At 34.4% G+C, this 12,790-nt stretch overlaps 1 protein-coding gene across 1 annotated transcript; it reads right to left on the bottom strand.

Moving 5' to 3' along the window:
- Positions 1-7,727: 7,727 nt before the first annotated feature.
- On the bottom strand, positions 7,728-12,356 carry LOC18587317 (receptor-like protein EIX2). The gene is made up of 3 exons (XM_088810527.1): positions 11,126-12,356; positions 8,133-9,388; positions 7,728-7,766 (listed from the first exon to the last, which is right to left on the bottom strand). The coding sequence occupies exons 1-3, from the start codon at positions 12,354-12,356 to the stop codon at positions 7,728-7,730; spliced, it is 2,526 nt and encodes an 841-aa protein (XP_088666653.1).
- Positions 12,357-12,790: the final 434 nt, after the last annotated feature.

The following is a 12,790-nucleotide window of genomic DNA, read 5'->3' as shown; positions in this document are numbered from 1 at the left end:
GGCGAAAATTAAAATCGCAAGGTGTGGGAGTCGCCACCAATCTTTTTTATCTAGGTGTGATTGGTCACCTATTAACCCGGTTCTTAATCGACGAAGTCCTAAATTAATTTTAGGTCCGTCGAAAGAACGAGAACTGGTCCACGTTTTTTAAAAATGGGTTCGGGAGTGCGGTTACGCACGGAGAAGGGTTAGCACCTCCGTGACGCCCGTTCTACGAACGGTACCATTTAATCTTAAGTTATCTTAATATAGCCTTTTCTTAGTTTAATCCTTCTTTTATTAATTAAATTTTTATTGAATTGTCAGACTGAATTTTTCACTTGGTCTTACGTATGCATATGATGCAAGCGTAGAATGATGTCGTGACTTGTTTATTTTAAATGATGGAGTCGGTAATCTTTTATTGGAAAATTATTCGAAGACTATCCCAACGCTTTGGTGAAGTCTCGAAATCTTCCTCACCTAGAGATATCCCCGGAAGAACTCGTCTCTACAAGCTCCTCGGGGAAATCCCATCATCGGGATTCCCGCGCCATTTGCAAAATATGAGTGGCATGCAATGACAGTGTAAAATGATGGTATCTATATGCACGCGTTTATTGATTGGTGAAAAAATTTGGTTATTTATTCATTATTTATTATTTATTTTTTAGTTGTCTATTTAAATCCATATTTGTTGTTGACCAATTTTTACTTGGTTACAAAGTTTGTCTAATAAATAATTAATTAATTTTTAAACGATTGGATTGTTTAGTAATATTTATCTAAATTAACAAAATTTTCCATATATATTGTTTTCTAACAATGATTATTAGGCTTAATGGGTTTTGGAGTTTAGAGTTCGGATTTATCCCGACGCTTCGGTGAAAATCCGTCCCTGACTTCGTACCCGAAAATATCCACCGGAAAGAGGCAACTCTTTGCCCCTTTTTGGTGGTAATACTCAAATATTTATTCCAATTATATTATTTATTATATTTATTTATTTATTTTTCATTTTTATTATCATTATTATTTTTTATATTTTTATATTTTTATATTTTTTTATTAAAAAAAAAATGTAATATAATGTATATATATATTTGCATCATTAATTATTGTTATCATTATTTTATTTTATTATTTTATTTTAATATTATTTTTTTGGCCTCCAAATATATTTATAATATTAACATTTTTTATTATTTGTCATTGTTATTATTTACATTTATATTTTAATTTTTAATTTTATGAATTTTTATTTTTGTTTTTTTTTTTTTTTTTTTTTTTAATATTAAGTATAAATATTTCTTTCCTAAAAAAATGTATTTTTATTGAAATGGGCTAGACCCAACACCAAGAAGCCCAAACAAAACAAAACAGGAAAATGGGTTATACCTTGTTGGGCCGGAAGGATGGCCCAAGTGGTCTGGGCCGCGTGGAAGTCTGCCTGGCCCGCTTCCTTGGTCCGCTTGGCCCTCTCCTAAACGCACCGTTTTGGGGCTCTGGGGACTCCCTCAAACGACGTCGTTTTGGGATCGACCCTTTGGATTCTTCCCTCTGCCAAAACGACGCCGTTTTAGGCCTTGGACTCAGGTATATAAACCCCGCTTTCGTCCTTTCCTCTCATTTTCAGCCTTTCAGTTTCTCTCTCTAGCGTTTCCTCTCCCTTCTCTCTAAAACTCTCCTCTCTTCTCTCTTCGCCGGCGCCGGCGTTCCCCCCTTTCTCCTCTCGGATTTCTCTCTCCTAGCCGGCGAATCGCTTCGCCTTCCGTTGCCGGCGTCAAGCTCTCTCCCTTCTTCTCTCCCCCGGCCGTTCCTTCCTTTTCTCTCTCTCTCTTTTCTCTTCTCAGATCTCAACCCTTTTTCCCTTTTTCTTTGTTGTTGCTTTTTGTTCTTTCATTGTTTGTGGCTAACTGCTCTTGATGATTTTTTGGTTTTTTTCGTGTTGTGGCTAACCGTTGTTTGTTTTTTTTTTGCAGGGTTTTAAAGAGCCGGGTTGTCCAATTTTTTGGACAACCCGGTGAGGGGGGGGTTCTGGCACCCCTGGGGTTGGTGGCCAGAACCCCCATCCCGCGTAGTGGGTGGGGGATGGGACGGCGACGGGATGGCTGGGCGTACGCCCAGCCATCCCGATTTTTTTTTATTTTTTTTATTTTTTTTATTATTTTATTTATTTTATTTTTAAAATTCATGTGTCTACAAAGATGTGAGAATGATTATTGCTCTCCTTAAGAACCAAATCAATACGAGTGGTAAATTTGCCTTGTGCAATCCATTAAAGTGAGCTCTAAGTATTGAGTTTTTTGCAACTTTACTACTTAAAAGTAAATATGGTAGTCACTCCAAAAAAAAAAAGAAGGTAAATATGGTAGTTGAAAAGTTCTACTTACAGTTTAATAAGAGGAAATTCATTAACCCAAATTTATTTGAAATATCAAAGCAAGATAATCTCTCTGTTTCAGCCTATTTTACTATGATGATCTCTCTGTTTTCAACCAAGATAATCTCTTCTTGTGATAATGAGAAAGCCATATTTCCTGATCTAAGAATTGAAGTTTATTCAAGGACTTGATCACCACTTCTCAAGCTTATAATCGTCGGAGAAAATTACCAAATTGAGCTTAACCAAAAATCCATCCAGCTATGGTTTTGAGAACAGAGCAATTCTGCAAACCAATATCAAGTAATCAAGTTTCTTCAAGGACTTTATGTAACAGCCTTTCAAGCATTTCCAAGTCAGTCTTGCTCCATGGAGAACGTCCTTCAATTGCCAAAGTCCTCTTTACGATATTTGTGTTCCAAAAACCAAAAGAATGGATAACTTATTTTAACTTTTTTCGGGGGAATAATCATATGGAAAATTAGCAAATTGAGCTTAACCAGAAACATGCAGTAATCATGCTTCCAGAGCAAAGCAATTCTGTAAGCTCTTGTAAACATTCAATAATATCTACAATATAAATTTTTTTGGTAAACTTTAAGAAGTTTTTTGGAAATTAATTTCATTTCATCTTCATTATGGTTTTGATTTCTCTCTGTTATGTGTTATTTTGATTTTTTTTAAAAATTTTTGTTATTTTTAATTAATGATAATAATAATTACGTAATAATTTTAAATTTAATTTCAAAAAAGTTAACTTGTTGAGTGGTAGGCTTGCAAATTACGTCGAATAGATCCTATAAAATATTGGTACCATCTTTGGAAATGATCAATGGCTTGGAATAAATATATTAATTTGTTGCCATTTTTTCCACATTAAGTCTTGGTAAATGATACCGTCTTCAACACTGAAAGCAATGCCTTTCCACTTGGTTTCAAATGATAATCCATTCGAAGGGGCATTGGACGTACGGAATGTTGCTTTACCGTGTTGCAGTTGTGGGGCTAAGAGAGGACATTGCTGGTTTCCTCAACCACCATCAAGTTTCTTCAAGGACTTTATGTGACAGCCTTTCAAGCATTTCCAAGTATGTCTTGCTCCATCGACCACGTCAAATGATAATTAATTAATCTTTAATTAATGATAATAATTTTAAATTTAATTTCAAAAGGGTTCACTTATTGATTGGTAGACTTGCAAATTAAGTTAAATGGATCCTATAGTATATTGTCATATGATTGAGTCATATACAGATAACGTGTATCATCCAATATTATTTAAGATATTACTCTCAATTGCTTTTAAGGGATCAATGTTACATCTACAACATTACAAAGAGCTTCACAGGAAGCTACATGGAACATATTTAGTTGGTGCAATTGTGGTGTCATTTGATTTTTTTTATAGAGATTTATGCCACTTGATTTGAAGATAGTATATTTTATTAATTTTTAAATGTAATTGATAGAATGAATAAATTTGAAATATTAAGAAGTCATAAATCAAAAATTAAATTTTAAATTATTGAAATTTATGTCATGCATGATTGATACATTTTACTCTAAAATCTTTCTCTTTAAGATCTCTCTTCCACTAAATTTTTGAATTTCAGTTAGCGGAATAGTTACCCCCAATGCAAATCCTCCTTGTTGGCAAGTCAAGATCTTCTCTCTCTAGCAATTTGGTTGGTGCATTTGTGGTGCTAACAATGGAATTTGAGCTTCACACTTTCATGATAATTATTAAATGATAAAATCATGACTGTTTTCAAAGGAAGACATGCAATTATTTTTATGGATAGAAATGTACTCTATGAAAGTATACGTATTGAATAAATAATATAATGATGAAGTGGAGTATTATTCCCATGGAGATTTGTTTCTAAAGTTTCACTAAGTACTAAAATTATAAAACAAATTAATCTTATTTAAGCAATTTGAAAATTGAAACGCTAATCAAAAACAAAATTTAAAAATAAATAATAAATTAACTAGCAAAAAAAAAATATGTTGAGAAAAGCAATAGATTAAAGACCTAGGATCATTGGTTCATTCAACATTTCATTTGATACTAGCTTTTCTTGTTATTTATCTTTTTGAGTGATTTTTCTAATCTAAAATCCAAAGCTATGGACAAGTCTCTATCGAGATGCTTGTACAAATACCTAACTTATTTAATTCACTATATGTCTATAGGAATCAATTAAATTAAGTTCATTAAGCAAATGTCCTAATATGACTATGTATAACAATTGGCATATGTCTACTTTGTGCATTCCATTATATAGAGCTCAAATAGTATTTGTTTTGTTTTATGTTATAAGTGCAATCCATTATTTTTACCTATCATTTACAAAAATATTCATGAATTCTAATTACATGAGGAAATAAATGGAAACATTTGAATAATAAGAGTAAGTCATGTAATTCCAATGCACAACAGCAGAAGTATCTACGAGATAGAATAAAAACAGTTAGATTATAAAATAAATTAAATTAACTCATATTGAAAAAAACAAAACTAGGGAACTGATATGATGTTGCCTTCTTCTTCCTTCCTTTGCTTGAGTCAAACACGTCTGTTTGCAGCATCATTTTACCCATCATCAACAAGAAAAATAAGTCTGCTACCGTAATCATATGTCATGATGGAATTAGGATTTTACATTTATAAAATAGTCATATTTGAAGTTTAATGTTTATAAAAGTAGAATTATAAAATTTTAAAAAAGCAAAGATATATTATAAAATTTTAAAACTTTTGAAAAAGGGAATGCTACTAACCTCCATTTCCTCAACGACTAATAAGGGCAATAATTTTATAGCATGGAAAAACCTAGTATATCAAGATCCTGTGACATTCTAAGATTGACCCTATTATCTCCTCGTTTTTCATGACAATCTCCTTTGTGACTCACATATGAACTCTCAATCAAGAAATTGTACAAAGAAAAGGAAAGGCATATATTCCAAGACTTATCCATGCTTACTTTGACTCGATTCTAGAGGAGATGCTCTGTCTACAAAGAAAAGCAACGCGGCAAGCATCATGTTTTGTCCACAAAGTTACTGTATTCTCAATTTGGGTCCCAATTTTAATTAGACAACGAGCCAAGTGAGACATATGTCATATCGTTACGAGTTAGAACAGAAGGTGTTATGGACCCATATTTATGTGAAACTTTTGAATTTTCCTTGCTAGTTTTTTGTGTTTTGGATTTTAGTATAGCATGTACTCACTATTTTCACATTTCTTTTGGACTTTTGTATTTTTAACATTATTCGTCTTTACTTTTGGAAATTACTAGGAAGTATCCTTTGAACCTTCCTTAAGGCTTTTTTCCTCTTCGTAATTATTATCTTGGAAAGCAGTCTGTCTTCATATTTAGGTCATCCATCCAGTCTGTATGAAGATAGCTGATATCTAATGTAGTTTCCTAATAATCTTTGAATTTAATTGAAACAAGCATGCATCTCATTCCCTCCAAAGTTATCCAGTGACAAAGGAAATGAAGATTAGTAGGATCTCCGTCCCTTCAAAAGTTTTAAAATTTTATAATATATTTTTATATTTTTAGAGTTTTATAATTTTACCCCTATAATAATTTTTTTGTTTGGTGAGATGCCCACAACAATTAATCAAAAACTAATTTTAGTAGATTTAAAAGACTAAAGTAAATCCTATTATAATAGAATTATTCCTTCAAGCTTCATTACTTCAAGACCCCACGACAGACTCAACTTTTATTCGCCATCCTCCAAATACGAAATCTTAAATCCACTACTGACTTTCCTTTCAATGAAAAAGGAATGAAGTCTCAAGTTGAATAAAGAGTGAAAAGAGTCAAGCAAATTAATTAGTGAACAAACATTGTAACAGGCTCTAATTTTTCTCTTTACCATTAGAGAAGCAAATAACCCCAGGTCGAAGAATTGGTTTCATTGTTCCACGGTAAAATCAATTTGTCAAAGGAATATTTTCTTGAGTTACATTGAGTGAAATAAATGAACATTAGAGTTACATTGAGTGAAATAAAAGATTCTCAAAACATTTGGATTTCTAATTTGAATTGGATAATTGGATTTTCTTCATTGAAGTACTTGAATTTAAGATATGTGAACCTTAGTTTGGCATCAACAAGTTGGCTGCTAGTTATTAATATGCTTCCTTATATTGAGGAGTTGCATTTGCCTACCTATGCTCTCGACCCAGGTACCTTATTCTCTTCGATTTGTGAACTTCAGTTCCATTCTAGTCCTCGATCTTTGGGACAGTAAAAGCTGATAAACATTATGTTTGGTCTGGTAGCTGACAACCAATCTAGCTTCTGAAAACAGAGGCATCTATTTTGTCCTAACAATCATCCCCTGATAGCTTTTCATTCACAACAAGTGGTGTAGCTACTAATTTGCATTGCTCCATGTAGTTAGATGAAAGAATGAGGTCAACGAGCATAAACTTAATATCCAGTTTTGTATTAAACTTAAAAAAGGATGAAACAGAACTTTGCATAATTCCTCCATCAGAAAGCAGATAAGCACACATAGGCAAGAAGGTCTTAATACTAAGTTGTGAGCTCATTAATTTAAATATTTATAATTAATGAATCTTTGTTATATATTTTTTGTAGTTATGAATAAGCAATTGAGACCAAGGAATGAAATCTGGAAAACTAATAATCAATGTTTAATTAAATATCAAATAACAGTAAAGTGACCTAGTAAAGAAAACAATCTGTGTACCATATATGTTAGGCCACTAGACTCCTTAACAATTGTTTTACGACTAAACCTAAAGGGAGTGAGATGCAAGAATGAGTAACCTCAAATGGTTAAACTTCCTTAGAGTTAATGCCATATTAATTATTTATATGGCAACCAGCCCCATCCCTTCAAGCATTAATTCATAGACTCTGATAATGTTTTAGTACACAAAACCCAAAAAAAATTATTTGAGCAATGAAATATCTGTTTCAACTAATGAAACAGGTACAACTGATGTCTATAATGTCATCAATTACACACAAAATTGTAAACTACATAGACCAGAAGCTGATTTTGAAGGAGATTATTCATCAACAAACTTTAATCCTTTCAGGACCTTCATCTGCTATGTTTGCCATCTTCCTGAATCCACAGTCCATAAATCTGGTGCTGCTACCCGTGATAAAAATCAGTTGTCTTTGGGTCAGTAAAATGCAAGAAGAAATCGATAATTTGAAGAAAACCAATATTAATAGGAATAGTCTGTTCATGTTGGAGATGTTATCACTTATCAATACCAGATTAAACTTTTAAAAATGATCTAAAATTAAGTATTCAAATTCTATTAATTTATTTTTACTATACAAGGGAAATTGTGAGCTTATGCCCTGTCTACACATTCATGAAGTAGATTTTTTGCCTGAACATGTTCAAAATTAGAAGCTTAAATCTCATTGATCACTGTAATCTTAGCGAGAGGATTTCAAAGGTGCATCTACCACATATATATATATATCAATATATCAATATATTGTCATTAATGTGATATCTCATCCCACATTAGATGTGAATGTAATTGTTAAAGACTTATATAATGATACAAGTCCATTGCAACTAACAATTTGAGTTTGAGCTTTTGAGAGTCATGTGATTTAAGTTTGAAAACTTACTAATCCAATGCTTGGACTTGAGTCGTTACAAATGATATCAAAGTATGCATTAACCTGATTTGTTGGGCCAGTGTTTGGATTTGGATCGTTACAATTAAAATGTTATGTTAGCTTACCTCTAGAGTAGTAGTAGCCTCTAGCTTCTTCAGCTTTCTCTGTGAACTTGCTCCCCACAACATGATTGTCACGTAGAGTGAGTCCTTCAAGTTGTCCAAGAACCGAAAATAGGCATGCCTCCAAGAACGCTTTGACAGTAAAGTGGCAAAAACTCCCCAAAACCCAATAAAGAATCCAAATCCCATTCCAGCATAAAACCATTTGTTGAATTCATCTTCAATTTCATCTTCAGGCGATTGGCTTTGAGTTGCGTCATCTTCAGGGTACTGTTGCGTGACTGGCGGCCCACATAGTGCCAGGTTACCAACGAAGGCTGAAGCTTCCATTGTCTGTATTTGAGTGCTTAATGGAATTCTTCCTGATAAATTATTGTATGACAAGTTCAAGCAATTCAAAAAGTTTAGATCAACAATGCTAGCAGGGATCTGGTCCGACAGTTGATTTTTTGACAAATCAAGTGATTCTAACTTTTTCAAATGACCAATTGTCTTAGGAATGAACCCTATCAAATTGTTCCCTGATAAGTTCAATTGAACCAATTCAGAAAGGCTTGTTATCTCATCTGAAATTTTTCCAACCAATTTGTTTCCAGCAAGATTAATGCTCCTCAACAGTCCAAGAGATTTTTCAAACTTGCAGATTTTTCCTTTCCATCGAACCCATGCCTTTTCAATGTAGCTGCCTGATTTAAGACCAAGTACCAGATCACCGACAGGCCCTTCTTCCGATGAAGAAAAATAATCATATTTGATGATGTAATTTGAATCTCCCTTTTGAGACATGGCAGTCAGATTATATAGACACAATGGTATTGTTCCTGAGATGGTATTTAGAGAGAGGTCCAGCATCCGTATATTTGCTAATTGACATAAGCTGGCAGGTATCCTTCCCTTGAACTCATTACTTTGTAGGCTCAGATGAATCAAAGATGATAAATTTTCTCCTATCCAAGCTGGTATATTTCCAGAGAATTTATTATTATTTAGATCCAAGTGTTTCAACCGACTGCAATTCTTCAAAGAAGAAGGCAACTCTCCAGAGAATTTGTTATCGCTTAAATTAATTGATTCAAGTGATGACAATGATCCAAAAGTTCTTGGAATACCCCCTGAGAAGCTGTTATTAGCTAAGTTCAAAACCTTGAGGGCTTGCCAGTGAACAGAACAATCAGGAAGCACCCCGGCCAATGAGTTACTAGAAAGATCAAGAAAGGTCAAAGCCTCAGCTTTAATCCTACATAAAGCAGAAATTGATCCTGAGAACTTATTTTGAGAAAGATTCAATGATGACACATTAGAAAGAAACAACGGCAATGGACCCTCAAACAGGTTTGAACTCAAATCAATTCCAACATTAAGAAAAAACTTGAGTTGTGATAATTTTGGTAGTATGCCAGTGATATGGTTATGAGAGAGATTTAAGAGATTTAAGTATGGAGGTAGGTCCCAAAACCAATTGGGGATTGTATCTAAGATTCCAACATTAGAGATATCAAGTTCCCAAAGTTGAAGTTCTTTGTTGGCAAATTCTCAACGGAAAAGTGGCTGTCAAATCTGAACTACTCAAAAGAGGACTTCTCAATATTGACTCTGCCAACTGCACCCTCTGTGGTAATGTTCTTGAAACCCCTCAACACTTATTTTTTAATTGCGATTATGCTTGGAGAGTGTGGATGTACAATTGCAACTGTTGGGGCATTGATTTGGTTCCTCCGGGTAATGCTACCAGTTTTTTCTTAGCATGGATTAATGCTGCCCCTCCTCACACTAGTGATATATGGAATATGTTGTTTTATGTTACGATTTGGTCTCTCTGGTTGTGTAGAAATGAAATCCTCTTCCAAGAAAAGATTCTTGATATTTGCCAACTCCAGGATGTCATTCATGTTAGACTTACTCACTGGTGCAAAGGAAAATGGTCCTTGGATCACTTCCAGACCAGCCTCATGCTTTCAGACCCTTGTAGAGTAATCTATAGTAAGGTTAACAAGAAAGAAAGGCACAATAGAGGCTGGTCAAGACCACCCCAAGGATTTATGAAACTGAATGTTGATGGATCAGCATTGGGGAAGCCTAGACCAGCGGGTATAGGGGGCGCCCTAAGAGACCATGAAGGCTTCATCAAAGTTACATTCTCTCATCCAATTGGGACTGAGGACTCTAACTACGCAGAACTGGCTGCCATCAAAGAGGGAATCAGCTTCTTTCTTTCCACTCCATGGTCTAGCAGCCACTCTCTCATTGTAGAAAGTGATTCTCGAAATGCCATTACTTGGGTGAATAACCACAGTTCAGTTCCTTGGCGTATGAAGAGTTTATCTAATAGCATTGAAGTTCTCAAACGCGATGTCAAAGCTATTCTATTCAAGCATATTTTTAGAGAAGATAACAACTTTGCTGATGGTCTGGCCAAAGCAGCTGTTATGCGATTGGGTAAATTCTCTGCAGTTTTTTAATGCTTTGCTTGCCACTGGTTTGATGACAATGATCTATGATGGTTTCTAGTTCATCCATTCTTTTCCTTTTTTGTATGGATGATGGATATTTATTTTGAGGATTATTTGCATTTTCAGGTGGGCATGAATTTTTTCTGCCCTTTTGCTTTTTTCATGTGTTTTGTGGCTGAATTGTGTGGCCATTTAGGACCCAGGGGACTTGTTTTTTGTGGCTGATTGTTGTGACCCATTTGGTCTCTTTGCAACAGGGGATTAGCATCTGAAGGGTCTTTCTATACCCTCTCTGCTTTTTTCTGGCAACCCCCTTGCCAGCTCTATCAATAAAATGTTCATGCCCTTAAAAAAAAAAAAAAAATCCGTTTTGAGTTTGAAGCCACTTTGGGAAGTGTGGACCCAAATTGCATTTGGACAGATAAAGATAATTCAACTGGAAAGGGGGAACCCAACCAAAGCTGAAATTCACAATCAAATGGTTCAACGACAAGTCAAGAAGTCTTAATTTGGAGAGATTTTTGAAATGAGTTTGAAATATCACACCTTCCAAAGAATTCCGAGAAATATCCAAACCTTCGAGCTCGGATAGGTATCCCAAACTTTCAGGGACACTCCCGTTCGATTGGTTATCACTAAGGTATAATGCTTTCAAGGATGAAAGTTTTGTGAAATCAGGTAAAGTCCCTGTAAATTGGTTTCCTGACAAATCCAAGTAACTAAGCTTGGAAGGTTGTTTAAAATTAAAGCTCTTTGACAAAGTTCCATTTAATCTATTATTTGATAGGTCCAAAATCTGCAAAGAATTTTCTAAGCACCCAAGAATCCCAGGAACGATTGATCCACTGATGTTGTTGCCCCAAAGGTATAATGTTTCAAGAGTACATATGTTACCAAGAAATTTCGAAATATCACCTTCAAGATGATTTCTTGAGAGAGAAAGATGTTTAAGAGAAACCATATTCCTGAAGAAGTCTGGAATTGAGCCACCTAACAAGCTATTTGCAAGGTCAAGATCAACAATCTTGCTGGTAATATTGAACAACAACCAGTATATGCAAGAAGTAAGATTGTTATTAGAGAGATCAATGGAAAGTGTCGATGATGTAGAATTAGTTAGGGAAGGTGGAGAACGGATTCTCGGCAGCCTACAGCTTCTCAACTTTAAGTCTTCTAGGTAAGGAAGCATGTTGAGTAGTTGCGGCCAATCCTTAGCATCAGTAAGTTTGTTCGAACTAAGGTTAAGATGTCTTAAAGAAGAGAGACCATGAAACCAATCAAGGTTGGAAATATTGTAATCATTGTAGCTAAGATCAAGGAACTGCAATTCTGACAAATTCCCAAGCTGATTGAGTGTTGTTGAACTTAATCCAGCACTATAGAGATTTAAGTATCTTAACTTACTCAATGAGCCATTTAAATTTGGGACCATACTTCCTTCAAATTTATTGCCACTGAGGTCTAAATATCTTAAATGCTGCAGCTCAAGCAAGGAAGGATTGATCTTACCTCTTAGAGGGTTATGCTCCAACAAGTTATGATTCGAGGTCCTAGGGTTACTAAGATCAAGCTTGATTACATGGCGTGTTCTATTGCTACATTGGACACCTCTCCATTGACAACAATCTTTTTTTCCATCTTCATTTCCCCAAGAGGAGAGATGACCATAATCATCGATGAGACTTTGCTTGACCATAAGCAGAGCATGTCTCTCCTTGTCTATGCATTGGATCTTCGCTTCTCTGGCACTTGGGTTGAAGCCATTTGCAATTCTCATGCATTGGCAAAGCCCAAAAAAAAATAAGTAGAAATAGAAAGGACCTCAGCATTAAAAACATTCTTATGCTGGTCATGAAAAAATAAGAGTCAAAAAAAGATGATTTGTTGGTTTTAATTGCAATGAGTAGTAAATTTGCTTTGTGCATTCCATTATATAGAGCTCAAATAGTATTTATTTTGTTTTATTTTTTAAGTGCAATCCATTATTTTTACCTATCATTTACAAAAATATTCCTTGCTACTTTTTCTGCAAAGTAGAAAAGCAACGCGGCATGCATCATGTTTTGTCTACAAAGTTACTGTAATCTCAATTTCGGCCATATACCCACTCTTTTCACATTTCTTTTTTACTTTTGTCTTTATAACCTCATTCTTCTTTACCTATAAAAATTAACTAGGAAGTATTCATTGGACCTTCCTTAATCTTTTTTC

The sequence above is a fragment of the Theobroma cacao genome, chromosome 10, assembly GCF_053813885.1.
Source record: "Theobroma cacao isolate CCN51 chromosome 10, ASM5381388v1, whole genome shotgun sequence".
NCBI classification, from domain to species: domain Eukaryota; kingdom Viridiplantae; phylum Streptophyta; class Magnoliopsida; order Malvales; family Malvaceae; genus Theobroma; species Theobroma cacao.
This window is presented reverse-complemented; position numbering and strand designations above follow the sequence as displayed.

Coding starts and splice junctions, on each gene's coding strand:
- LOC18587317 (XM_088810527.1), bottom strand. CDS start 12,356: ATGAGAATTGCAAATGGCTTCAACCCAAGTGCCAGAGAAGCGAAGATC. Junction 9,389..11,125: donor TTCTCGGAATTCTTTGGAAG/GTGTGATATTTC, acceptor ATAAGTTCTCAG/GATCAATTTCTGCTTTATGT. Junction 7,767..8,132: donor AGGCTACTACTACTCTAGAG/GTAAGCTAACAT, acceptor GAACATGTTCAG/GCAAAAAATCTACTTCATGA.